General features: G+C 49.8%; 2 protein-coding genes across 2 annotated transcripts in view; one reads left to right on the top strand and one right to left on the bottom strand.

The window, feature by feature from the left end:
* The first annotated feature begins 4,355 nt into the window (after nt 1-4,355).
* On the top strand, nt 4,356-13,287 carry LOC104368518 (thyrotropin-releasing hormone receptor). Its single transcript, XM_009975869.3, has 2 exons — nt 4,356-5,141; nt 12,241-13,287. Exons 1-2 carry the CDS (start codon nt 4,356-4,358, stop codon nt 12,619-12,621), a joined length of 1,167 nt encoding a protein of 388 aa, XP_009974171.3. The 3' UTR covers nt 12,622-13,287.
* A 6,626-nt stretch (nt 13,288-19,913) lies between these two features.
* Nucleotides 19,914-27,552, bottom strand: part of JPH2 (junctophilin 2) — a 33,477-nt gene continuing 25,838 nt past the window's right edge. The window contains exons 4-6 of the mRNA XM_033003680.2: nt 24,717-25,489; nt 23,510-23,607; nt 19,914-22,455 (exon numbers count right to left, since the gene is read on the bottom strand). Coding sequence (XP_032859571.2) covers nt 23,527-23,607; nt 24,717-25,489 — 854 coding nt within the window. The 3' untranslated portion in view covers nt 19,914-22,455; nt 23,510-23,526. The remainder of the gene's footprint in view (nt 22,456-23,509; nt 23,608-24,716; nt 25,490-27,552) is intronic.

Raw genomic sequence — 27,552 nt, 5'->3', positions numbered from 1 at the left:
TGTGTGGAGATACTGAAGCTGGTGCTGAACTTCCCGAGCACCCAGCCCGGGTGCAGTGCTGTTCACCCAGCCACGGGGCTGCACAGCCACCCCTTCACAGAAACAGCCCCCCCCCACCAGCCAGCACCCAGGGACACAGCCATTCCCATTTGGGAGCCTCCAGAGAAATTAAGACCTCTCCTTCCTGATGTTTCAGGCACTGGGTGATGGCACAGAGGACAGTGACTTGAGGTGATTCCAGCAGAGAAGGAAATGCTGATGTATGTCAAAAGAACCTAACATGAAAGTTAAAAGAATCAATGTCTTTGACCATCAAAATTCTTAGATTTAAGCCAAGCTGGAAGAAAATATTTTATATAAGTGGCAAGTTAGTTGGCCTCATCTTAAATACACACCTTGGTCATATCCTGAAAGTTATACCTACTGAAGGAGTCTGTAATGGGAAACATGAACTGGTCACCAAAGCAAACCTTACTGTTTTGACAACGTGTAGGAAATCTCATGCAGGTGTGTGTGTTGGGCATAGACAGCCCCCCTCAGCCCCAGCCTTCCGATGGACACACAGATTAGCTCAGGGGCCTGGACAGGAGGAGCTGCTTCAGCCAGGGGATTTAATGACATTGTTATCTCTGTGCTAATAACTACTGAATTGTCAGCATCACAAAGCAAAACATCGAGGGAAATAATTATCTGTAATGATCCTACACAATGTTCCAGGTTTGAATCAAAACAAAAATTTGCCCCAGTCTCTGTGGGAGTTTGTTTTATTTCCTGATCCCACAGAGCAAATACCTGGAATGGGTTTGAGGAAGCAGATGAACCTCAAGTTCCCCCTCAGGACGTTTACTCAGGGTTTGTGCCTTCTCCTCTCCCACGTGAAGTGCCACCACGCTGACAGCTCACCCACCCGTGTTTTGCAGTCAGGGATGTGCCAGGAATAAGGTCTGGCCCGTCTGGATCGGCTGCTCTGCTGCTGGGCACAACTCAGGGCTCTCAGGATTAACAGATGGGCATCAGGTTCGGGGCTCTGCCAGGCTGTGTGGCCACATGATGCTGCTGAATGCCACATCCAGTGCCTCGACACATCAAATAAAGATGAGGAAAGGGGAAACATCTTCTCATGGTTTAAGCGGAGGATTAATTTGGAATCTGGGTCTCATTTTCAGCTCTGCTTCTGCTGAGATGAGAGATCTTGAGGGATTGAAATGTCTCGAATCCCCATGAAAAGCAGAGAAAGCCAAGGACGTGGCTGTCCCACAAGTGCCCTTCTGCTCAGAACTGAATTTATTAGATGCAAGGACTCATCTTTTGGTGTTTGGGAGGCATTATTCTGTACTTCTTTTGGTGTATTTCTAAAAACCTGTGGGAGTTTTTATCATTGGGAAATTGTGCCTGGAAGCAGAGCGCCCTGTCAGGCACGAACCCAAGCAGGAGTGTCACACTGCGTCCCGGCAGAGCAGGGTGGCTTCAGCCAAGGTATGGCCATCTCCCAGGAACAGGGAGGTCTTCTCCCTCGGGGAGAAGCTGCAAACACCTGCAGCTCCCAGCCAGTCCATCCACTTGTTGGAGGACAGGATTTACAGGACAGAGAACACAAAATCCTCTGTAAGGTAAAGGAGGAAGGTGAATAGGAGAGGAAGGGCAGATATTTGGGGAAAGATAACTCCTTTGCCCCCATTTGAAATAAATACTGTTTTCCATAAACTCATGAAAAGCAGGCATTAGTGACTTTATTTCTGAGGACTCAGCTGTCTCTGTCACAGTCTGCATCTGGAGGTCCCCCAGCATTGCTATGATACAGCAGCGACATGATAAACTGCTGGAAGCTTGTCTGTGTTAGAGTCACTCCAGAGCAGTGAAGTATGCAAACCCTTGAATTATGTGAGCAAATACACGTGCCCACACTCCCCATCCTTCCCACAAACACATGCAATAAGATTAAATCGTGTCATTACTCATTTATCTCCTGCTACATGCTGCTTCACAACTAACCGCAAGGGCCACGCGGCAGTGGAGGCTGGTTTCTGGCCACCACGACGCTCAGACCTGGGTGTTTCCTGGTGGTATCCATCACGGCCAGCGCAGCACAGGGAGCTGCTGGCGCTGACAGATTACTGTCTGTTGAAATAACTGTGTGCTGACCACAATGAGCAATATGCAGGAATAGGGTATTTTTTTTTTTTTTTTCAGCTTGGAGAGGAGCCAAGGCAGATCGAAGTGACAGTGGGACCGGGGGGTAACTTCACGAAAGGATAATATATTTCAGCTCTGCTAATGACACAGGATACAGCAACCATTATGCTGCAGTCATAATAACCAGGCTGTGTTCTTACCAGAGGACAGTGATGTTGACTAGTATGGATCAATGTAGTAGTGCCTTTTGCCTGACAGCTCCCTGGGCCTCACACAAAAGTGTGTGGTGGATGCCATCAGACTGGTCCTTACATGGAGGCAGGTGATGGGTGTTTCTGTAATGCATGCTGGAGTGGCTGCGAGCGCTTGCGCTCGGGTGGCAGGTTCCTGGTGAGAGGAGCAGGGGAATTTGGGCAGTTGGGATGGCTGAAGGGGTGACTGCCAGCTCATATATGTCAACGCAGCCTAAATAGTATAATTAAACAGCTGTAATCCCTAGGGGGATTTTAAAGTGCATCTATTTAAAAAAAAAGGGGAAAAGTTAGAGCAAAATGCAGCCTGGAGAGGTCTCCAAGGGCAGGGATGGGACCTGCTGTGCCTCCCCAGCCCAGGGCCATAGGACAGAGGTGCAAGGCTGGAGCTGGTGCAGGGTGCCAGCAGACCCTAAGGAAAGCAAATGGAAAAAGAAGAGTGTATTCGTCCTTTATAACTTTATAAACAAAAGTGAATGAAATGTCATGGGAGGGAGTGAAAAACTACAAGGGTTGTCCTCTGTGGTGCCAAAGGGAGGCATAAGGCTTCTCAGATAAAAGGGGAAAATATTATTTGCCACAGCAAGCCAGAGTTTGGGGCAGACTGCTACTCCCTGGGAGAGGAGCATGGAGCTGAGGCAAAAGGCACTTTATCCACCCGGACAGCCCAGGCCTCGAAATCTGTTCATGAAACCCTGGGCTTGACTCACCCAGCATCAGTACAATCCTCCACATTTTGGATATGCATCTGTCTGCAATTAATGGGGCAACTCTGCCTCTAATTGGAATCTAATCTAATAAAACAGCAAGCTTTCCTCTTGTCCTTTCCTCCACTGCACAGGTGAGGGGACCCTTAGCACTTTACCTCTGCAAACACAATTGCTCTTTCAATTTGAAAATGCATTTTCTGACAGACTGCGCAGATGTCAGGAGCAAGCATGGAGCTGGCAGCAAAATTTGACCATCGGACAGATACTGGATCTCCCAGCCTGACCACCAGGGAGATACCAGATATCCCAGTCTCATCACTGGGGAGATACGGGATCTCTCAGCCCAGGACTGGGTGAGCCTCCCCCCAAAGGAGTGACACTGATGTGCCTGTTTGGGACAGGGGTGGCAGTAGGAAAGGTGTTATGAGGATGTCACTGCCTCGTGTTTTGTGACCCCCAGGGAAGGAGCCCCTCTGCCCCAGCCCAAAGGAAACGAGAAAGTCTATGAGTGTCCGTGGTATGGCCCTGGTCCCATCCTCCAGAGGATGAGGAAGGAAGGACCCTTCATCCTCAGGTCTCCTTGCCCAGGGGGGACAGTGCAGCCTGTGGCTCGGCTGGGGACACAAGGCACCCACAGTCCTGGGTCCTGGAGTGGACCCCCTCGTTGCTGGGGTGCTCTCAGCCCCTGCACCTATTCGCCCCCGGGGTCTCCAACCTGACACCCCATCCCCTGCCTGGGTTCCTTCCTCCTCCTTCTCCTCCTCCTCTTCTGCTCAGCGGTGCGCTAGGACCCGGCAGGTGCAGGCGGAGGGATGCAGGTGGGAGGCGGATGGGGGGTACCGAGAGCTGGGGGAGCCCTGGGGGGTCGCAGGGGGTCCTGGTGGTTCCCGGGGGTCCCGACGGCAGGGGGAGGTCCTGGAGGGTCCCGGGAGCTGGGGGTCCTAGGCGGTCCCGGGTGGTTTCCGAGGCTGGGGGAGTCCCGGAGGCTCCGGGGGCCCCGGGGGTTGGGGTGGTCCTGGCCGCTCCCCGCCCCTCCTGGGGGAGGCTCGGCGGGGGAGTTTGCAGGGGAGGAGGGTGCGAGGAGCCGGGAAGCTACAAGACTTGGGGTGAATGGTGGAAGGAAAGGGGAGGGAGGAGCCGAGGCGGGAGGGAGGGCGGGGAGGGGGCGCGGAGGGCAGCGGGGCGCCGCGGCTCCCGGCTCCCCCCCGCTCCCCGCTCCCCGCTCCCCGCCGCAGGGTGCGCGGAGCTCCGCCGGGGAGCGATGGAGAACGGCTCGGCCAGCCCGGGAGCCGCGCTGGGCGGCAGCGGCAACCAGACCCTGGGCAGGATGCCCCGGCAGCCCCTGGAGCTGCAGGTGGTCACCATCCTGCTGGTGCTGCTCATCTGCGGGGTGGGCATCGCGGGCAACGCGATGGTGGTGCTGGTGGTGCTGCGCACCAAGCACATGGTGACCCCCACCAACTGCTACCTGGTGAGCCTGGCGGTGGCCGACCTCATCGTGCTGCTGGCGGCTGGGCTGCCCAACATCTCGGAAGTGGTGGCTTCTTGGGTGTACGGCTACGCCGGCTGCCTCTGCATCACCTATTTGCAGTACTTGGGCATCAACATCTCAGCCTGGTCCATCGCCGCCTTCACGGTGGAGCGTTACATCGCGATCTGCCACGCCATCAAAGCGCAGCTCCTGTGCACCGTGTCCCGTGCCAAGCGCATCATCTCCTCGCTGTGGCTCTTCACCTCCCTCTATTGCCTCATGTGGTTCTTCCTGGTGGACACAACCCAGGTCACCTTCTCAGATGGGGCACAGGTCAGCTGTGGCTACCGGGTCTCCAGAAGCCTTTACATGCCCATTTACTTTTTGGATTTTGCTGTCTTCTACGTCATCCCATTGGGGCTGGCAACTGTCCTCTACGGCCTCATTGCCCGCATCCTCTTCATGAGCCCCCTGCCCACCACCCCGCAGCACTCCTGCCTGGGCTCCATGCACCAGGGCGGCTCCCTCAAGCTCTCCTGCCGGGGCAACAAGGGGGCCCTGAGTTCCCGCAAGCAGGTAGGGGCTGCCCGCCGGGCTGGGGCACACTGGGGTTCAGGCAGCGCTGTCAGGGGTGCAGTGCTTTGAGGGGCATTTTGGCAGGGGATGGGGTGCCCCAATATTTTGCCTCCATCTGTTTGAGGAGTGGAGAGGCTTGGTTTGATGCAAAGAAACCTCTTGCCTCCCCTCCCAAGCCCAGCTGGGCTCTGGCAGCACGGATGGGCTCCCCCTGCTTTGGCTGAGCTCGGCGGAGCAGGACAGGGCTCCAGCATGGCTGGGGAGAGGCAGGAGTGCAGGGGTGTTTGCTGGATATTTAATTACTGATTGCCTCCCTGAGAAGGGGAGTGCTGGGTCACATTATGCCAGCAGGACTCACCTCCCAGGCAGGGTCCTGGGCAGGTCACCCCAGATTTAGAGGAGCAAAAGGAGGGGGGAGCAGGTGTGAACCCCTGCCCTCTGAGACCAGCCGTGGCTGCAGCCCCCGGTCCCTGCAGCTGGGGAAGGCACCTTGGTGTCTCAGTGGTGCGTTTGCCTCTTGGTGACTCCCCTGTCATTCAGCTGCCTGCTTGCTCCCTGTGTCCTTCTCCTCCCACCTACCTGCCCTTGCTCCTCCTCTTTCTCTGTCCACAGGGACAATTACTATCTCTTCCCCATGTCCTTGGACAGGTCAGCATCTGGACATGGGACACTCTTGCCTGCTTGATGGCTGTTTGCAGGAGATCATCCCATTCTGGTTTCAAACCTTCATAGGCAGAGACATGAGCTATTTTAAAGGAAAGGACTGAATCTGGGAGTCTGGCTTAATTCCCTGAAATCACCAATTCTGTTGGGATTTTGAATGATTTCCAGACAGCATGAAATAGGTTTCACCCTGTCTTAAAGTCCTTGTTTTTCCAGCTCAGTATCTTATTGCCTAAGTTGCACAGGAACCTCCATTTCTCAGGAGAGATGATTCAGTTGCAGAGGGGAAGCAAACAGCCCAGAGGACGTGTATTTCTTCATGAACTTCTAAGTCTTTCCAGTTCAGCTTTTTCTCCCTTTTGCTCCAGCACAGAAAGATTTAAAGCAAGTCCTGACTTCTGCAAAAGTACTTGCCTGCTCTCCCAGGGTTGCTGGCTGCTGCAGGAGCCTCGAGCAGGGTGTTCGGCAGCGAGGCCTCTGTAAGGCAGCACCTAAAGGTGCGGGTTGATGGCCCTCTCCTTCCAGAGCAGCCGCTGCGGGGGCTGCGCCGCCCCCCCCGCGGTGCTGTGTGCGGAGCGGCCGTGCTGCACGCAGCATGCTCCAGCATCATTAGGACAAGTGGCTGAGGCCGTTAGTCATGATGGGCACTCCAGCTCCTGGAAACATCTTGTGCTCTCTTTTCTGTTACACTGAGAATTGTCTTGAGGTTGTCATTACCTTCTGAAATATCTTAGCCTGCAAAGACTTCCACTGGCTGGCCTGACATCATAGAGCTGGTATCATTAGGAATAAAGATAGCACTGAGTTTTTAAATTGTAAAGCAGCTTCACAGGGCCTCCAGCTATGGTTTATTGAATGCTTCCTTCTAATTTCACACCAGCAGCTCTTCAAATCAAGCTGTGTTGAGAGTGATGGAGGAAGAAACCCCAGCTGTGCCACCAGTGGCATATGGGCTAGGTGGCTGACACATGGGTTGGTGGCTGCCTAATGGATGCAGTGCTGCACCCCAGAGGTGGTTGCAATTCAGGTTTTTCCATAAATATCCTTCACAAGTTGGATATGACATAGCACGATTGCTTCATTTTATATGTAATCATAGGGAAATTTATATGACTGTCCATAAAATCAGAGGGGACAAAACCAGGATCTGGGTGTTCAACTATTTGATTCAGTGCTGAGGAGATCTGCTGGATGCTTGGTGCAGAAATAAGCGATCTGTGCACCAAAGCCAAGTAAAACTGCACAGCTATTTTGACAAGAGTTTTGGACAGTGTGAACAGGAGTGCTTGGAGCATAAACAATCTAGGTCCTGTCAGAGTATCCACCTGAGCCCTGCCTGAAATCCAACCAGAGGTTTTTGCTGGTGGTGCAATGGATTGAGGAGCAAAAGCTGAAGTGAGTCATGATTCTGCATCTAGTTATGATAGAAAAACCAAAAACCCAACCACCCAGGGAGGAAGAAGGCCTCCGGAGACCCCAAGGGGTCAGCATTGGATTCTGCCTGGAATTTGTGTCCCTGAGCAGGGGCATCCAGGGTCACAGGAATGACATTTCCAGGGAGATGTTGCAGTGTGCAGGAGCCCAGAGGGGCACTGGGGGCAGAGGAGAGGGGAAGCACAGGCTGAGTGCTGGAGAATGGGCAGATCATTAAGAAAGGGATTTTAATATGAGAAAGAAGATAGCTGAATCCATTCATGCCAGCAGAGCTGAAAGATGGAGAAGCTGGGTAAGGGAAGGGGCTTAAAAGCAAGCACAACTTGGACCACTGGACACTGCTTTGCAATAGCTGATCCTGGCTGAGGAGCTCATAAGCAGGTTTCTTTGCTCCTTAATCACCCATGTCCAGGGTGAAAAGGAAAGGGCAGCCTGACAGGTAATACCATCAACCTCTCATGCTCCTGAGAAGTGCTGACAGCCTTTGAAAAATGTCACCAGGAATTTCCACGGAGGCCTTTGGTAAAGGGTCTTGTCCTGAGCATCAGAAGTGAGGATACAGCATCAGAAACTGCTCTGGTAACAAATGCTGGTGGTCTCCAATCTGACAGGATGATGAGGAGGCTGTGAAAGTGATGCACAGGCTACCAGTGGGGAAAACTGAAGTAAGGGTGTAGCTTCTTTAAAATGCAATTGCCATGTAGACTAAACCAGTAAAGACACCTGCCAGGAGATCAGAGCAGGGTGGGAGGGTGGGCGTTGGGTGTGTGTAGCTCAGGTGGTCACGCTGGCCAGGGTACAGGCACCCTCCACTCCTCTGGCCTCTCTTTATGGTCAGAGAGGAACTGGCTCTTCCAGGCCCAGTGCCCAGAGTCCCCTTATTTTCTCCCTTGACTCTAAAGAGCCAGGATGGCTGGGGGTTTTTGGCCACAGAGATGCAGAGTTTGGAAATAAAATTCTCACTGTGTGCTCTTATGCAGCCCCAGCACTGAAGTGCTTGCTTTTCAGAGCATGAAGATGCTGCTTTTCCCTTACTGGTGCCTCTAAAACACATACGTCCAGAGCAGGACAACACAAGGTGTGAGGTTTTGCTGTATTTATCACCTTGAGAAGCAAAGCACCACAGGTACAAAGACCAGCCACCGCCGAGCATGTATTTCACCTGCCGGACAGGGACCACTAGAGGGAGTGGGATCCCTAAAAAAAGAATGCTGAGGCTCGGGATGGTGGTGCCTGGACAAGGAGGGGTGACACTGGCTGGGGACTGGGGAGAAGCGCCTGTGGCCTGGGGGACAGGGGCTTGACCCAGGTCTGCGAGAGGAGTTGGGCTGGAAGGGCTCTGCAGGGATGCAAGATGCTGACCACCTTGTATGGAGAGAGAAGGATGCTCATTGCAGGTTTGCTCCGGGAGTTACAACGGGCTTGGCCCACAGAGGTGCCTGGTGGAAGATGAGCTGCCCTTTAGCTTTGGCCTGGGGACCCTGGATGTAGTCAGGGGTCTGTACAGAAGATATTCTTGGCCATCCAGCAACAACACTGGTTTACGTGCTCAAAAGTGGTTTTTCAGTTAAATACCAACTGGTCTAGTAAAACGTCCCCTTCTGCCTACAAACCTTTGTCTTCCACCCTTAGCTCCTTTACAGCTGTTGTGTGCACACACTATGCACAACAGAGTTGTTGCAAAACACTTGTCAGAAATATTGTTGTTCCTGAACTGGTGTTTCCCTGAGGGATGCTCTGAGGCTACAGCAAAGCTCTGGGTGCAGCTGTTTTTTTGGGGCCATAATTCAGGACTATTCTAGTTAGGGATAAAGATAAAGAAGTAAGTTCAAAGCAGCTCGAGTGTGCTATAGTCACTTACCTCAACAAGGTAGAGTGAGGAAAGGCATGGGCACAGGTTTCAGCCATGCATGCAGATGTCGCTGGAGATTTCTTTCCCCATGATAGAGATATGAGAGTGAGCTTGGGATAGATCATTAGGTTTTATCCAGAGGAGACATCCTGTGTCAACACAACTTTGCTAAAGGCTCACCCAGGAGAACACAGTCCGTATGGATGGTTGATTTTAAAAGTCAAATTTCAATCTTACAGCAAGCTCAGGGCAGTGCTGCCCATCCCAGCTTGTGGTCTGGGTGCAGTGTCCTTGGGGAGCACTGAAGGCATTTAGTGAAGACGGAGGTAATAAATCCTCATGGTACTGTTTCCAGTCAGCTTCCCCTCCCAGGACAAAGCTTTTTTGCAGGGCTGTAGGACGCGTAGCAGGAAGCTCTCTTTGGGTGACAGCACTCTGTGGTATCCCGGGGTCTGGAGGGAGGTGCTGGGGGCTTGCTCAGGTGGGAGCTGGGCAAGTACTTGCTGGCACCACTGGCATTTCTATAACAACCAGCCAAAAAGCAGGGGCAGTTGTGACCAAAAAGCAGATGAATCACTTTCTTTTCCAGACTACATTTCTTTTGGTCTCAGAAAGGACAGGAATGGGTTTACTTTTCAGCCTTATTAGGATGCAGTCTCCCTGGCATTGTCACTCGGATGCAAGGTTCAGATCTCTCTTCACAAACATCGTGGGTTCCTGAACAGTAAACCAAGGCAGAGTTACAACAGTTGAAAAGCCAAAGATGTTTCAGTCTCAGGAGACAGTACATGAGCAGTATTAATGTGTTAGATTTAAAGGAGAAAATTCAGCCATACAGAAACCTCCTGCCAGAAGGGACACCTGCCAGAGAGCAGAGCTAAGTGTATAAAAGCTCAAGGATTTATTCAGAGCAGCCCTGCGGGGGTAACTTTGCACCTTGGGAACTGAGACAACTGCTGAGTGAGGAGTGCCTGTGTCTCAGTGAGGACCTGCAGAGATGTGGTATTTTGCAGCAATCCTGCTGCCCAGGACTGCTGAAGTTGATGGAAAAACTCTCGCCAAGCCCCGAGACAGCCCTTTGACATGGACCCTTCTAGGCAGGATGGGGACATGCTCAGTCTCTGCATGGGATGGAAAAGCACAGAGCCTGCCCTCATGTCCCAGGAGGAACAAACTGCTTAGTAGTGGGGAATTAAATTCAGACTGAAATGGTACTTAAGATCACTTAAGATGAGGAGATGGTTGCATTTTGCTGTAGGGCTCAGCTGTTTAGTACAGTTTTGTTCAGATCAACTTCATTCAGGTTCTTGGGAAATAAACCTTAGATACACCAGAAATATGGCAAAAGCAATTGCCTCTGCAAGCCCAAGAGGCAGGTCTGTGGAAGGCAGCAGGCTGGCTGAATGCTCATTCACTGCTGTGTCTATTTGCTTAGATGCTTAGAACATGGGTCCCATCCATATGCATTGCTCATGTGGCATACGGTGTTGAAGCAAAATCTGCTCCTTCCTGGGCTGATCTGGTATCTGGGAGCAATCTGTTCTCAGGTCTTACAGCGCAGATGACAGCGATACTGTCTCACCACTGCTGTCAGGATGCTTATTCCCTTGGCAAGGGGTGGTCGATCCTGGATTGCTCTGCCAACCTCGGTGGAGGCAGCAGCTACAACCATGCTGGTACGTAGAGGCTTTGATCGTGGTCAACTGTGTGCCAAGCAGCTGCTGTCTACTCCCAGCCTATCTGCTCAGGAGTATTTCTATAAACCAGATTATCTCTCTATCAGTTGCACGTTAGATAGGGTGGCTTGAAACCAAAAGCTTGTGAGATGGCTCTTGCCCTTCTGCATCCAGTCAGCCCTTGTAAAAGGCATTGAAAAGCTCCAAAGCTCCCTTTTACTGACACATCTTGTCCAATCTCTCATTTGGACAATCTCTTATTGGTAATAAACTGTGGCAGCAAACATGCTGCAGTCTTAGCAACAGCCTCAACACTCACTGTATCACTGCAAGAACTTATTCTGGGAAGTGTCCTCAGATTCCCATTAAACCACACACAACAAAACACTTCTATTTCAGCCTCAGCTTGACAATAGTCCCTTTCTTGTAAGGAAAATTTTGTTGCTACTACCAACCACCCCCAGTTTCTACTCAAAGCATTACAGGAAGGCATAGTTGCTTGTGACTAAGTAAAAAAAACACTCTAGGAAAAGCTGAGAGACTGTGAATGTGATCTAAATGCTTATTTCCATACTGAGAACTGAAGTTGTTGCACAACTCCCCTTCTGACGTTTAAAACACCACTGTCTTAATATGCATGTGACGTGTTTACTCATATTTTCCTCCTTGGGGATGTGTGTATTTTGTAAGCATTTACTGGAGGATGATTGTCACCTACCAGAAATAGCTGTCAAAATTATTAGGATCACTGGAGTTTCAGTATAAAACCCCATTTTCTTAAACAAGCTTGAGTCAAGCTGTGGGCAATTACTGCTCACTTCTGAATTCCCAATTTCTTCTTGTTCCTAATATGTTAATGTGGCAATTCCCTAGTGTGCTGCAAATTAAAATAACCCATACCAACTAGCTAAGTAACTCCCACATCAGCACAAGTAGGAATTTGTGTACAACTCCAGACAGTCTCCTCTGCTCTCAGTGCTGCTCTGTACCAGGAACCTATCCCTGGGAACAGCATAGCAGACATAGGAAACCAGAAGATCCTAGGCAGGGAGTTGGTATATATCCCACGGCATGTCCAAAAGTTAGGACCTCTTTTGCACAAGTTATTTTCCACATTGATTTATTATTCTGCAAAATTTTCAAATTTGTTTTGTGGTACAGAAATTCCCATCATTATCCCAGGCCATTTCCAGGCTGGTAGGTGCTTGTCCTGAAGAGCTTTAAAAGCTCTTCAGTGTTAGGTGAAAACCTGTCATTTAAGGTCTTTATTTATGCAAGATGGTTTCATGAAAAAAAAATGGGTCTGAAGAGGAATAGCCGCATGGTTTGGATGCCTATTTTAAATGCTTAGAGAGAGATATAATCAGTATGTAGACTGATTTAGCTGTCTGCACCATTTCTCCAGGTGGGAAAGCTTTGCGGGAGATTTAGCATTATCTGACTATTTCTCTTTTTGTATATCCCCACTGTCAAGGTGACCAAAATGCTGGCTGTCGTGGTGGTCCTCTTCGCCCTTCTGTGGATGCCTTATCGCACACTGGTGGTGGTGAACTCCTTCATGGACCCTCCGTACCTGAACATCTGGTTCCTTCTCTTCTGCCGCATGTGCATCTACCTGAACAGTGCCATCAACCCCATCATCTACAACCTCATGTCGCAGAAGTTCAGGGCTGCCTTTAGGAAGTTATGCAAGTGCAAAGAGAAGGGTGCTGAGAACCCCGCGCCGTACACTGCCCCAGTGTACTACACCGTTATGAGGGACTGTTCTCACGACAGCTCCGATCACAACGTCACCGAACAAGAAGATCTGCACAGTTTCCCTGTACCTGCGAAGAAGAACAAGCCTGCCAAATAAATCCTGGGACCCTGAAACAACGCAGACAGTGGGAGCTATGTGGCTGTATGCACTGTGCCAACAGAAATTGTTTTGGCATTGCAGCAAGCTTAATTTAATACCTCTCCAGGGCATTTAACAAAACAGATTCTTAGAGGCAAATTAATTTGCTTTTCCTTAATGTTAATTTATTCTTGTTTGGTGAAGTGTTAGCCACAGGTCAATGTTTAGCATCTTTAAAGAATCTGTAGTTAAGTATAGCAGTTCAACGCCATTCTGTGTTACATGCAAGTGCAATTGCTTGTTGAGTTGGGTCAGAGTATTGAAAGGAAATCCAGGAAGAGAAGGGCATTCAAGGAAAAACAAAACAAAACAAAACAAAACAAAACAAAACAAAAACAAACAACTCTTTCTGCTGGACCAGTTTTCTTATAGGGTAAAATTCACCTACTGGAATTTACACCCCTATAAAACAGAGGCTCCATGTGAGCTGCTCCTCTAGAGACCGTTTAGAGTTAATGGGGATAATTAGGCACTTCCAGGAAGCAGCTCCTCTCATGTCAACATAGTCCTCTGAGGAATACACATACCTGCTGAGGAGAGGAAAGCCTCCCGAGATGTGACTATTTCTGTCCATTGACTGTAAAGGGACTCTCTCAGGTGGAGACTCTTACGTTAGGTAATAAGCAAAGTTGGGTGTCATGAACCTCACCTCCTGCTTCTGGAAATTCTGCAGTGCTGGTAGCACATAAAGCCAAGGTCCAGACCAGTTGGATTTGTTACAGAAAAACAAACAAACTAATAACGAGTGTTCCCTAAGGTAACAGTAATAATTCCAACATTGTGGTCTAAGCTTCCTTCGGATCATTTTATCTCTTCTGTCCAAATTCCTCTAGTTGTTTCAGCTGGATACTATAGCCTTGTCCTGTAAGCCCCGCTGTGGTGTAGCTCCGTATTGCACTCCATCCCAGCTACAGTTGCATTTCAATGGCAAGTGAAGCAATTCTGTTATTTATTGAGAATAATTTGTGAAAGTACATCAAGTGTTTTGTAATAAGTGACACAGTGACCATAAGACATTAACAATACTCATTACTGCTGTAATTCTGTGAGCAAATTGGATATTCATAACCTGCGGCGTCCAAGAAATCAGCCCAAGGACACTCACCCCAGACATGCAAGATACTCTCTGGATTAGAGTAAAATGAAAAAGATTAAATGAGCCAAACACTAAGGCTCTTACCAAATAAAACAAGTATCAGCCACCAGTAACTCTCAAGTGACTGTAAAAAATTCTTTGAACAGCCAAATCAGCCTTACTAGTCAACACTGTTTTTCACCAAACTATAGAGTCAAAAGAACTTAGAATTTTGCATCCCCTTTGGAAAGTATCTGTGTGATATTTTTAAGAGCACAAGATGTTAAGTAACCATTATGCATCTTTAGGAATTTACTTCCCTGGATGAGTCAGAACAAGACTTCACCTTCCACGAATGTGTTGGGGACTGTCCAGGATCTATTTAATTTTGGTGTAGGGTTGCTTTGCATGTATGATTATATTGTGAGTTATTAATCTACTTTGCCCCCGGCATAACTGTAGGATGAGAGAAGAGAACATTGGGTTTTTTTGCAATTATTTGAAACTGTGCATGTTTGGAATTTAAGGATTCATGTAATTTTTGTGTTCTTTTGTGTATATTGGGAATTTAGGAACAAAGTTTCTCTTTATTGTTGTTAAGGAAGTTCTGCACAGAGATTTGGGATTTGCTTCTAGAAGAAATGGAAGTGGTTTTGCTACAATGTGAGAAAATTGTTTCATTTAGCAAGAAACGAAACCATTTGCTTGTACCAATCTTTTCTCTAGTACAGACTTTTTTTCCTCCTTGGAACAAATTTTGCCTTAGCAGCTCAGAACAAGCCATTTATAAAAGCATCTACAGACAAACCAGAGCAGTAAGGATCAGGGTGTCTTGAAGTAACACACAGGTAGAGCACAGGAGGAGGATGGAGAGCCCCGAGTTGGCTGCTGGTCTGCTGAAAGTGGCAAAAAAAAATACAGGGCTGAGGTTTGGATGTGTCAGCTCTTATTGAGGCTAACAGGAACAATTTATTGCATAACCCAGCACTAAGCTGGGCTCCTGTGCTAATGAGTCCTTCTTACAATGCATCAGAGACATCTCAAAATATAACAACTTCTTCCTCTTAAGCTACTCCATGCCCTGTCTATACAGCACACAAATTAATTTTCTTCATCTTCACAGCCGACGGTGGCTTGCACTCCCTGGGGCACAGGGCCCTGGGCACACAGGCACCTTTGGGTGCACAGCCCACAGCCAGCCTCGACAGCATCCCAGAGAGCAGCATCCCACCCTCTCCTCTCCCCTTTCCCTCCCTGCTCCCCAGCCAAATAATCTGTACAGCTACAAGGGGATGGGGGATAGCAAGGAAGGAAAAGAGGGGGAAATTAACCTTTCTCAGCAGTGCAGTAAATTGGTACCACCCTGTAAGCACGCTGGGGTTGGAGAGGACGAGGAAAAGCTGGGACTGGGACTCTGCAACCCCATGCTGTTTGCTTTGGTACAGTCACTAGATCACAGCAGGAAAGCAGAGCCCAGCTGCCCTCGGGGCTGCAGGCCTGGGGGGGCTGTGGAGCATGGTGCCTCCCTGGGACACGAAGCACTGGCAGCATCTCCTCAGGGACAGGCTGTCCTGCACCCCCCAGCCCTTCACCCTGTGGCTGCACATGCAGAGAACAGCAGGAAAGCTGACTTTGAGCTAAGGTCACACAGGAAGAGGATTTACAGTCGGAGCTTGGAAACCCACCTGCATCCTGACCCAAGACATTTCTCAGGCATGGGATGCGCAGTTTGACAGACGGCCTTTATCTCTGCAAACCCAAGTAGCAGCTCAACTCTGAAGCATCTCCAGCAGAATCTTTTCCGCCTCCCTATCACATTTTCAGTCTTCACTGTTCCCCTTGATGCTTTTTCACCCCAGACAGAGACATCCTAAAAGCACTATTCTCTTAATTAAATTTCAAACCCAGGCCAACAGCTTACTGGTAGTTCTGAAATTTTTGTTCAACATACTTGGGATTCAATTAAAACCCACTTCTCCCCTTTCTGCACTTATCTGCCAAGTACTGTGTGACCCTTTGATATTTTTTGAGAAATAATTGGCAGATAAATTCCCCCGGCACCATGAGATCTCCAGCAAATGCACCAGAGCATTAAATTCTGAAATGAGGAATGAGTTCCTGCTCCTTCTCTCTGTACATATTCTGACATGTTAGGAGGAGTTGAAAGACTCAGGTGGAAGTGGAGGCAGGAGGTCAGCACTCTTCTTGCTAAGGAGATGCTGGTTGAGAGGACAGGCAGCTGCATGCAGTTAGGAAATAAATCACCAGCAAAAGGGAATTAAAAGAAATATCGCATCACTATAACTTCCTCTGGATATCCAGGGTTTGAATAAAAACCTTAATTCCTTATAAGAAATCAAAGACCACCCTTCAAGCTTCAGCCTGAATTACCTTGTACCCTGCAACATCCCACCCTACTCAAAGTCTGAAGCTGCATTTTACCCTCAGCATTTATTTACTCTCAACAGCATGAAGGTAGGCTGCAAGTTTATAAATATGCTACCAGAGAATCTATTACTCCTAAATAATTTACCACATTGAAGCCACTCCTCAATTTGATCTAACCTGTTAGTTTCTTAATTAAAGCCCCTCCAGTGCTTGTTGACCTGATAAAATACCACCTGCTTTCTTTGATTACACAGCAAACAAGTCCCCTGGCAGGTGAGGGGGGACCTGGCACTGCCGAAGAGCCCTGGGGAGGCAGGGGATGAATTTGTGAGCAGGGCAGAGAATGGGATGGAGGAGGAAGCAACTTGGGGAAGGGTTGTTGAGAGAGGGATAAGTGAGGTTCATGGGTTGGGAGAAGTTCATGGTATTCATCAGAGACATCCCAGTGTAGGAGACACAATGTCCAGAGTGTTTACCTGAATCTGGATGGTCCCGACGCATCGGTGATAGAGGCCACACATTAATCAACTCTATGCAGTGCACAGAGATGGGTTCTCAGGAGGGGTTATTTACTCCTGCAAAACACAGATGTTTAAATAACTTACCAAGCCTTCAGTTTAAGCCCCAGTCAGGTTGTCTTCTTAACTTGTCTCTAGATTTGAGTGGTGGAAGAGGTCTTTTCAGGGATTAAATTGGGCATCCACACCAGACTGCGCCAGAGGAAAGTGTGGCCATGTGGATGTCTCTCTGGGAGAGCCTCTCACCTGCAATCCTGACCAGCACCCCAGGAGCCAGCCTGCCTAACCCACAAAATACCAGCAGTTCCCTAAAAAAGGGACAAAAAGACTACAAGGGCACCCAATGCCTCCCTGCAACCAGAGTAGGCTGCTAGAACTTGGCTTCCTCTCTGTGGTACAATCCTGCAAACAGCATATTACTAAAATTAAAATAGTGGTACCTTTAAATTAGTAATACTCAGGTCACTGAAGAAGATGCTAAGAAACTGCTTAAATTTTTCAGAGACACAGGAGAGGGTAGACCACCCATTAGGGAATGAATTCAATACAGCCCCTTTTCAATCCAGTTTGGCTCCCATCTGCTTCTTTGAACTAATTAGTTCAAGCAGGCCCCAATTAACGAGCTGCTAATAAAGCCTGAGGGATAGTTCTACAACAATATTAACGTAATCACTCAGCAGTTATCTGTTTATGTCACAGTTCATGTTTCCCAAGCCCTCTGGAGGGCTCTTTGGTCAGTGCTGCCCCTGGCCCTGCCTCTCTTCTCGCTCAGAGGTTGCTCCTCAGCACCCTTCAAAGCAAGGCACCCATTTTGGGGAGCATGCGGTGATGCACAGCAGATCAAAGCTTGCCAGTCCCATGGGACGGACTCTAATTTACTGAAATACTCCCATCTTAGCAATTAACCTGCCCTGCCTACTTCTGCCCTGCCAGGGTTTAAATGCAGACCCTGATGGGAGGACACTGATGGCATTGCCTATGCTCCTAATCAGGGGCACTTCCCAGCTATTGCCTGAAGGAGGGAGCATGACTGCAACACCCCATGTCCCCTGTGCCATGGATGATGGGCAGAAGTATTAAGGACAATCTGTTCTTTATAATTGCTGAATTTTTTTTAATAACCACCCTGTGAATTGTGCTGTGAATGTGCTATTTCTATAGAGACAGGGGATGCTGCGTGTGCACCAGTGGCCACTTGCTGCTCCTCCAAAAGGGAATGCCTGGAGCCACAAGCCAAGAAGCATTTGAAAGCTTTCCCCTCTCAAGGAGAAGGTCCTGGGGTGGTCCTGGTGCTGATATGATTTTGAGATGGTCAACGAGGGCCTGTTCTCCGGTGCTGGCTGATCCTGTCTGACCTCAAGAGCATAGTGTGGGTGGCTGCTCAGAGGAAATAAAATAAAAGCAACTTCTTCCAGCCATGCAGGGCCAGTGTTTCTGGCAGAAGAGGACAGGAGCCGGTGGCCACTGTGGAGCCCCTCGCTGCCAGTCCTGAGCCAGGCATGGTGCACCCTTGGCTTGACCAGGCAGGAGGCAAAAGCCAGAACTTTTGAAGCCAGGGCTGGGGCTAAGCTATGGCCAGGGGTGAGAAAACATTTTGCTGGAGTCACTAAATGGTGGCTATTCCCTGTTGCATTAATGTTCCTGGGACTCACATTTGACTTCCTCCAGGAAGGGTCCTGGAGCAAAAGCAGTGGCACAGAGCCAGCCCTGTTCCCAGCTCCTGGGCCAGAAAGGAGCACAGTAACTGCTCCACACTTCCCAGCACCTACTCACTGCCGGGGCCACCTTGGCCTCAGCTCTGGCCCTTCCTCTCGTGCAAAGATGAAGACCAAGAGAGGGAGTTGCTCCTGAGAGCCCCGATGCCCCGCAAGGACAGCGGAGAGCAGCGTGGCCGTCCCCAGGATGCCTGGACAGGTCATGCTCAAAGGACACGGGGGCTCAGATTGCACCTTCCCTCCCACCCGTGGAGGCTAAGGCTGCTGGCCTTCGGTCACAGGATCAGGCCAGTGCTTTTATCCTGCTTCTCACATATCGGACACCTCCCTGCCCGCACCCGGGGGGCACTCACCCAGGGGAGCAGTGTGGGGGATGTTACCCCTGACACCAGCAGCTCCCAAGGCAGAGACCCAGCACTGTTCCCTCTATCCTGGGGAAGGGGCAGACCTTTTGTTTTGCCCTTATTAATATATTTGAAGCAATACGTCATTGCTTTAGCAGCAGACCCACCTCCCTCCCCGCTGTCTCTGTCACACATGGGCCAAAGATCTGCTCCATTCATCAGCCTGAGATTTATGAGGTGCAAAGGGCTCCGGTTACACCGCTGCCCACAGCCTCCTCCCAGCAACTGGATGAATGAGATGCTGCTGGTTCCTCCCATACCAGAAGCAAAACAAGCCCAGAGGAGAGTAAAACCACCATTTCACCAAACTCAGCTCCTTAAGTCTCTATCAGAGCATGAAATCTTCTGCCACAAGACCCCTTGTGTCCTGCAGAAGCCGAGGGAGGCCCTGCTGCCTGCAGAGGCTGAGCCTGCATCCCACCAGACACTCTGCACAGCCCAGCTTTGCTCATGTGAGACACTCCAGAAATAGAAAAGGGATTGAAGGTTTCAACTACTCTGGATTCCTCAGGCCTCTGGGCCCTGTTGCCCCTGGGCTCTGCTCTCCCACCCTCCCCTATAAAATACTCTTCCTCAGACTGCCATTTCCCTGTCCCTCGCACCAGGATTTCATCTCATTTTGGCTGTTTCAAGGGGCTGAGTGAGTGGGCAGGCCACGGGCAGAGGAGACTCAGTCCTCTCCAAATCCAAGAGGACGGTGGCACTGGAGGAACAGGCAGCAACGCACAGTTTGGAAGAAACTTGGCAGCAGCCCTGGGGTCAGGAGGCAGCGAAGGGACCTGTCAGCGGCCGTCTGCATCGCCCGGGCAGGCGGCAGGCCAGCGAGCCACCTTTCCTCCTGTCCCCGTGCAACCTCTGGAGGAGACCAGCTCAGTGGTAGCACACTGAGCTTGCTCAGAGAGCTGGAGGTGTCCTCAAACATCTGGCACCAAACTTTCAAGAAGCAGTAAATATAAAAAATTCTCTTTGCAAAGAACACCCTATCAACGAAAACACAGATTTGAAATAGATATTAGGGAAGAACTAAAAACCATTCAGATGCCACCATGCAAACTCTGTACCACATGCTGATGAGCTCTCCTGTAAGACTGGAATGAGTGTGTCAACCTGGAAAGAAACCTGGAGATTCCCCCGCAAATATCCACATGGATACAGTGAGCAGATAACTGTTTATTATTGCACGTAATCCAGCAGAACAACCGACAGAAAACTCTGGACAGTAGTACACAGATTATAGTAAACAGCTTGCGAAATCTGTGATGAAGGTATTTTTGTGTGAAGAGTGAAATGTATCTGCATCTTTGTAAGACCTGTAAAGTATATAACACAATATCCTAGTCAGTTTTGAAAGCATGCAGTTTGAGGTAAATCTGTTATTTTGCATCTAAGAAAATGAAATCCCTAAGGGGCTATATATATATGTATATATATCCATATCTCAGCACAATATGGATATATTTATACGTCACATAAAAGCAAATCTACCTACTTTCTTCAGAAGGTTACTAGGAGGAAAGCACATTACCGAGTGCATATCACATGCATAAAAAATTGGGATGGGGGGACGGGGAATTACCTTAGCACTGTTGAAAAAAATCCATTTTTGTGCTTAGTGATAAAGAAAAGCCCCTCAGGTCTCTCAACGGAAATTGTCTTGGTGGTTAATAAAAGCAGCTGGCACACTGAAACTGCAGAGCTGGCAAGTGAATGCCAACAAACGGAGATAAAACGTCAAAGGCAGCAGAGCCTGGGGTTTACAATACATTTATACTTAAAAGAAAAAAAGAAAAGAAACAAGTTGCTACTAAACTATGCTCTGTGGAAGTGTAGATGATGCTGCACAGCTTTCTCAGGACTGGTACAGCCAGATGGCTTTTAGAAAGGGATCACATTCACTTCTCCCACAGTTAATACCACATATTTGCTACTGTGGCAACGTTCCTGAGCTGAATAAGGTTAAAAAATAAACTTGGTTCACAAAGAAAAGTACTGAATTATTCTCACTCTCTTATGCCATAATCAGAGCAGATAAATTAGGCAGGTTTTGCCCTGTGTCTCCAGTCAGTGTAAACTCTTACCTGTCTGCCACCCTGTCTCTGAAATCCTTCCAGATTGACCTTTGGAGCAGACTGGGTACCTGTTTTTTTCCTTAATCATCATTTCCCCATTCTTTCCAGTCCCTCAGGTTTTCCCACCCAGTCCTGTGCTGTGGGACTCCAGGATACACAGTGGTGCACAACCAACTATAAATAACATTTCTGATTATCTTGAAAAGGGATAGAAAATACATATTGCTCTTAAAAGAAGGAAGAAACATGTCCAAGCACTCAGCCTCACACTAAATTGTAACTTCATCTGTGCTGACTTTCTAAGCTCTCACTGCTAAGGATCAGAGCAGATCATGGTGGAAACATCTCCTTCCAAAGGTCACTCTCTGTCACAGCTTTGGGAAGAATCGGTGCAAATCGCCCAGGCCTCTAAGCCTTGCACACAAGAACAAAAGCTAGAACTGCCCCCGTGTACTTTACCACTGCTGAGTCTGGCTGATGTGTATTTTTGAGCCCAAGACCCAAATACACTGGAGTCATTCAGGTCGCTGCCCCTTTTTCCTGTTGGGAATAACGTAACCTCTCCCACAACAGCCACCCTGCATCCTCTGGCTGGGAAGTCTGTTCACTCTGTTGCAATGAAAGAGCACAGGAGTCCCCCTGCAGCCCAGCACACCAAGGGGAGGAATCTGCTGGTGTATGGAGGTATTTTTCAGTAAATACCTCCTTTTCATTGTAACTTGCACCATTTTCATAGGAAAAAAAAAAAAGGGTAAAGGGACAAATTCAGCATACCTATTTCCTTTCCCGTTACAGTGGGAAGTCTCCCACTGCAAGACGTTTCTGTGCAGAGCATTGCTGGTGGCAGGAGAGCGCTCGGATGGTGCCTGGTCCCAAAATGGGCACCATCTCCACCCGCAGCACGCCCCACATGCACAAACAGCCTCAGATCAGCCAGTCCCTCGCACCCCACCCTGCAGCCCCCCGTCTGTGGCACATCAGCAGGCATGGGCAGGACTCTGGTTACACTTCAACAAGCCCAATTTCAACTTGCTCCCCCTCTCAGTCCTCCATACACAGAAAATGACTCCAGGTGATGGGGAAAGGAAAGACTTTTTGTTCGTCCCTTTGTATGGCTTCTAAGCATAGAGGGCGATGCTGTCCACCCCTAGCCATGGCGCGGCTCTCAGGAGTCATTTTGGTGGATGTGTATTGCTTCATCTCCACACCATGGATGATATTCTTTGGGAAATCTCTGACACTCAGTCAGCCAAGGGAGTTACAAAACACATCAGTGTGCACGCATAAGACCTTCTCACTCATTTTTCCTACAGCTACAGACAAATCCCTCATCCCTGGCATGACAGGACAGTTGATGGCTTCGGTGAGAACAATTTAAGGCAACTGCTACTTTATACAAAGAAGAGAAGGAGGCTGAATTGCAGAAACCCTGGCTTTTCCTTGGTAAATTGCAGAGGCCAGCCACAGCCTGGGAGCAAGGAGACTGAATTGATCTTCAGGCGCTTTTGTTCAAGGTTGATGTTTGCAGTGCGACCTTGGGATCTCAAGTCCTCCTCTTAGGTGTTTCCAGGTGGCTGAGATTTAATCCCCACCAAGGTCCATGGTCTCCATCAGCAGCAACGCCTGCCCCAGAGATGAACGGGAGAGTCAAGGGGGAGCAAAACACACAACTGACACATTACCATGGCTGTCTGTGAGCCTTTCACCTGTGGAGGCTGAGTGGGGACTAATAACACAACAGAAAGCAGTGCTCAGCAGAGCAGGTCTATAACCCAGGAGGCCCCAGGAAAGCAGCCCAATAATCTCACGGGACCTTGGGAGGTCCCTCTCACATTATGTTCATGTGAGGCCCAAGGGTCGGGGTCAGCCTTGATGGGGTTTCTTTGCAATGTTTGAGCCCAAGGCAACAGAAATCTTGTGCAAACCCATGATGCATTCCTGTGTGCAGGAACCCCACAGGCACAAATAACCTCACAAGATTTTATTGCCACCAAATCCAAATGCAAACTCTCATCCCAATTCAAGTGGAAGGCCTAAGCAAGCTCCAGTTTAACCTTAGTCAGATACACATCTCAGCTCATACTTACTTGTGTTACTTTGGTAACACAACTACGTAACGGCAGCAGCAGAACTAGCACTGGTGCAATTAGAGCTGCAAATTTCAGAATTTCACATTTGCTTTGTGTTCCTGCCTCTTGCTGAGATGCCCCTATTGCAGTGCATGATGCACTTGGCAGCGGCAGCCATGGAACAGAAAATTGAAAGTGCTTCTTGCAGCTTATTTGCAGAAAACAACTTTCAAATATAACATCACACATTCTTGCACTGGAAGTCTCCATGAATCATGTCCACCCAACTGGGAAGGCAAAACTATACTGTGGGATTGCATCTGATCAACACAGTTCGATCTTTTAACTTTGAGGAAATGATTTTATGAAAAGACAAGAGAACTATCCACTGAAATTACTCCACAAATCACTCTTTGAGCAGACAAGGGGTTACGGAGAGTCTCAGTGCTCAATGCAAGGCAACTGCATCTACTGAATAAATGCCCATGCATTTTCATCACCAGGGCATCCATTAGTGAATGATTTGTATTGGCAGTAAAGCCATTCAATCCTAAAATGTCCACAACGACATCTACAAAATGAGGATAAAATCTCATTTCATGTCTTACCTTGTCAGAGGGGCACATCATGTCAAAAAATGTACAAACAGGATGGCCAGACCAATGTTCAATAAGATGACCATGCAGATCACGATTGTGTTAGGTCCCTGAAGAAAAAACCCAAACCAGAGTATTATACACCACAATCCCAGGAGAGGAGACAGATACAAATTCATTTTGTTATTTAAAAACACCAGAATCATCCCCTCTCAACACAGATAAATCTGGCACTTAACACCCAGCCTGAATTTCAAACTAGTTGAATATCTATCAATTCCTATTCCTATTTCTCCCCTGAAAACTCCTTCTAAGGAGGCTAAATCAGGCTTCTTCTGAGGCTCAAGCAGATTAAAGGAGACCCTGAGCAGAAGCACACAAACTGCCAGGCCCATGCCAAGCTGCTCCTCCCAACTCCTTTCTCCACCCCCATCACCCACCTTTATAAAGCTGCCATTTTTAAGATGAACAAACTCATCTGTATGAGATTGCTCTAATTTCAGACAAAAAGACTTCCAAGCTGTGCTTTTCTAAAATTGTGTTGGAACCGTTCACGTCCAAAGGTCTGCAAGATGAGAAGCGGTGGGCTAATAAAATGTCTGGTTTTACAGCTGTATTTGCTAACAGCAAAATTGAATTTTAGTGACTGTATTTTAAACCTGGGAAATTAGCTGGTGATTCGATACCGCAGTTGAGCTCAGGAGGTGCCCCTACTTCAAAAGAGCAGAAGTAATGGGTAAAAAAGAAAGCCCACTCAGCTTTTTCTTCCCTGGTCTACATTATCCCCACAACTGTCCAGATCCATGTTGGCTGGTGAAGGGTTGGGAAAAGAAGGGGAGGGAAAAGAAGGGGAAAAATGTATAAAAAATGAATCAGAACATGCCTGTTTTCCTCGAATTTTGAAATAAGGACATGTCTGAGAACATAACTACCCTGGTACAGAGGGGTAGTTGAAATAACAGGGTTATGAACGCCAGCCCCAGCGGCCAGGGCAGGGCAGGCTGGGAAGGCAGCAGGAGAGAGGAAACCAAGACTCTCCTTCCACAAGCTTCGGGACCCTGAAAAGAGCCTCTGGGCACCACTCGGGGCCCACTGCAGCCCCAAGACCAAGGGCTCTGCATCCCTCTGGCCCCATTCGGACCTCCTGGGGAAAAACAAACCAAAAAGCAAAAGGCAAAGATGGCTCCCTGGGGTGCCTCCCTGGCTGCCCCCACGTCACCTCTTCGCACTCCTCCGCGTCCTGCGCTGCTGCCGCCGCTGCGGCCGGGCCCCGCTTGGCCCCCACCTTGGGCTCCGTCCGCCCCGGTGCCCTGGCCTCAGTCTTCTTGTCTGCGGCGGGCTCGGCCCGGCCTGCGGCCCTGCGCTCGGGGCTGGGCCGCTGCTTCGGCTCCTTGGGCTGGGGCGGCTGCGGCTTGGCCTCCGCCCTGGCCACCGGCTTCTCCTCCCGCTCCTGCGGCGGGGCAGGGGTGCCCCCTCGGTGCTGGGGGTCCCCCCGGGGCTCAGGGGAGGGTGGCTCGGGCTCGGGGAGCGGCTCCTCCTCATAGTCCGCGGCGGGGGAGACGGGGGATGTCCGGACGGCGTAGCTGTGGTAGCCCTTGAAGAGCTCGACGTCGGGCTCGCGCGCCATCCTCTGCAGCGGCCCGATCTCCATCTGCTCGGCAGGACGCCCCCAGCCCCGCGAAGCTGGCCGGCCCTCGCCCTCGGGGGGCACGGGGCTCCCACCGCCCGCCTCGGCCCAGCTGCCCGGACGGAGGGCGCCGTCCTGGCGGGGGGCTGCCTTGGCCCGCTTGGCCTCAGGGGGGGTGGCGGAGGGGCTGGGGGCCGGGCTGGCGCGGCGACGGGGCTCATCCTGCTCATGGAGCTGGGGGCTGTCCGGGGGAGTGGGGGGCGGTGGGGCGCCCTCAGGCCGCGGCGCCTCCTCCTCCATGTTGACGGCGTGCTCTGCGTTCTCCATGATCTCCTGCAGCAGCTTCCGCTTCTGGTACTCGGGGCCTGCGGAGAGAGGGGCTGGCGTGAGGGGCTGCCCCGGGGGAAGGAGGGACAGCAGGTCGCTGCTCCCTGCTCCGCGCCACCATCATGCCTCTGACAGCTGTGCCCCCAGCCCTGACGGGTTTGGGGGTGACTGCGAGAGGGTCCGGGCTGGGGGCTGGGGGAGGAGATGCTCCCAAACCAGAGCTTGCTTCCAGGAGAGATTTCCTCCAGGAGCAGCCAGAGCTTCTCAGCCCCATCGCGTGCTGTCTGGCTGGGAAAGAGCCGAAGGAGCGGGCGGGGAGCTCCAGATAAGGGTAAAGAAACAGTGAAAATCTTCATCCCAGATTTTTGTGGTCATACAGATGGGTTATCCTGGGGCTAAAGAGGATCCAGTTTTCATACAAATCTCTACTTTTTATTTTAATGGCTGGGAAACTCTCCCATGTGGCTTATTTGTTACCTAATAGCGTGGCAACTTCACAAGTGATAAAGGGGATGCCCAGTCTCCTTGGGAAAGGCATGTATTCCCACATGATCTACCTGTCATCCCTCACAATGGGAGATACACATTCCTTGTTCATGAAGCAGGGCTGGCAGTTTCACAGCCCTCCTCTCTGCACTGAGCCCTTCAAAAGCAGCAAAATTACCTGGCACCATCACACAAGGTGTCTCAGGGCTTCGGCTTTCATTCTGGCCTCATTCCAATGCTGACTTGTCAGCTCTTATCAATGTTGCCCTTGCTTCAATTATTTACCTATCATTAAATCCTTCCTTCTTGTTAACTCTAGGCCATGTCTGCAAAGAAAATTGCAACCCAGCTAGGGTCTGGAGAAGTCAGCCAGAGCCTGACACCAAAGATATCCCTTGTGCTGGGCAGCTGGCTGAACAAAATCCACCACTGAACAACTGGGAATATCTTTTGGAACAACAACCTTGCAGAGTCCTCTGCATGCTGGGACCTGTGCTGGGACAGGGGTCCCCACACGTCACAGTGATGCTCATAGCAAGTGAGAACAAGAAGAGCATGCTCCTCATGGGCAGTGCAAGTTCACAAAGCATCTTGTTTGAAAGCAAAGCACCTGCCTGTGAAAGCGGCTTTGCCCTCATTCTGCTGAATCCAAGCGATGCTGAGGGGTGCAGACGTACAGGGCTTGTTCTGTGCTCCTGAATGGCACAGACCCTGGTGCTGTGCCATCCCCAGCTGCTTTGTGGTTCCTCCCCTCATTTCTTCCACGCTAAGGACTGATGCAGACTTGAGCCTGGTTGGGAAATTGGGATTGGTGCTCCTTTCCCTCTAATAAATCAGTGGTTTGATTTGCACGCTGTTACCTCCTGCCCACGCAGGCAATGCCTCTGCTCGGAGCAGGCAGCGGGGAGAAAGGGCACTGATTTTAGCTGCTCTGCTCTGTCTGCACACTCCTGTCAATCAGCAGGCAACCCATTCAGGGCCATTTATTTCTGGATGCAAGTGGATTATTTGGAAGCCATTTCAACAGTTGTTCAGACTCCTCAAAATAGGCTGCCTGCAGCTCCAGGCTCCTTGCTTTCTCCTGTTGGTTTCTTCTCCTGAATAATTCACACCAACAAAACCCCAACTGCTTGGAGGGCACTGCACAGCTCTCATCCTCCTCACCTCCCCACCTTCACCTCTCAGCATGACATTTCAGCAAGGGCTTTGGCTTACATCCCTCTCCTGAGCTATTAGGGTTGATATCCTAAATGAAACCCAGGGCTCAATACTTGTTAGAGATATGAAGCTTGCTGAGCAGGATTGCTCTGTGCCAGACATAGCAGGGTCTGTCTGCCAGGACAGCAGAGGGAAATGCAGCTGCTCAACACTGCCAGGATCCCCTGGCTGTGTGACCAGCAGCTCTGAGTCCTAGCAAAATCCAAGGGTAGACTTTTGTCTATTTGCTCCTGGATGGTGCAGCTGTGAAAGAAGAGACATTTCCTCTTGTTGCGCACTTAAGAAATCTAGAGATTTAAAAGTATCATAGAATGAAAACATGCATCAGCAGCTTACAAGGCCACTGAGAGAGGCCAGGATGCAAGTGAAGCCCTACATAAAAGCAGTGCGAGAATTC

This window comes from Tyto alba, unplaced genomic scaffold (assembly GCF_018691265.1).
Source record: "Tyto alba isolate M040663 unplaced genomic scaffold, T.alba_DEE_v4.0 Super-Scaffold_33, whole genome shotgun sequence".
In the NCBI taxonomy this organism is placed as follows: domain Eukaryota; kingdom Metazoa; phylum Chordata; class Aves; order Strigiformes; family Tytonidae; genus Tyto; species Tyto alba.
The sequence above is the reverse complement of the archived record's forward strand: the minus strand, read 5'-3'. Positions and strand labels throughout refer to the sequence as shown.

Excerpts from the sequence above, each read along its gene's own strand:
- LOC104368518 (XM_009975869.3), top strand. The coding sequence starts at position 4,356 with ATGGAGAACGGCTCGGCCAGCCCGGGAGCCGCGCTGGGCGGCAGCGGC. Across the intron at positions 5,142-12,240 it reads CCCTGAGTTCCCGCAAGCAG|GTGACCAAAATGCTGGCTGT; the intron begins GTAGGGGCTGCC and ends CCCACTGTCAAG.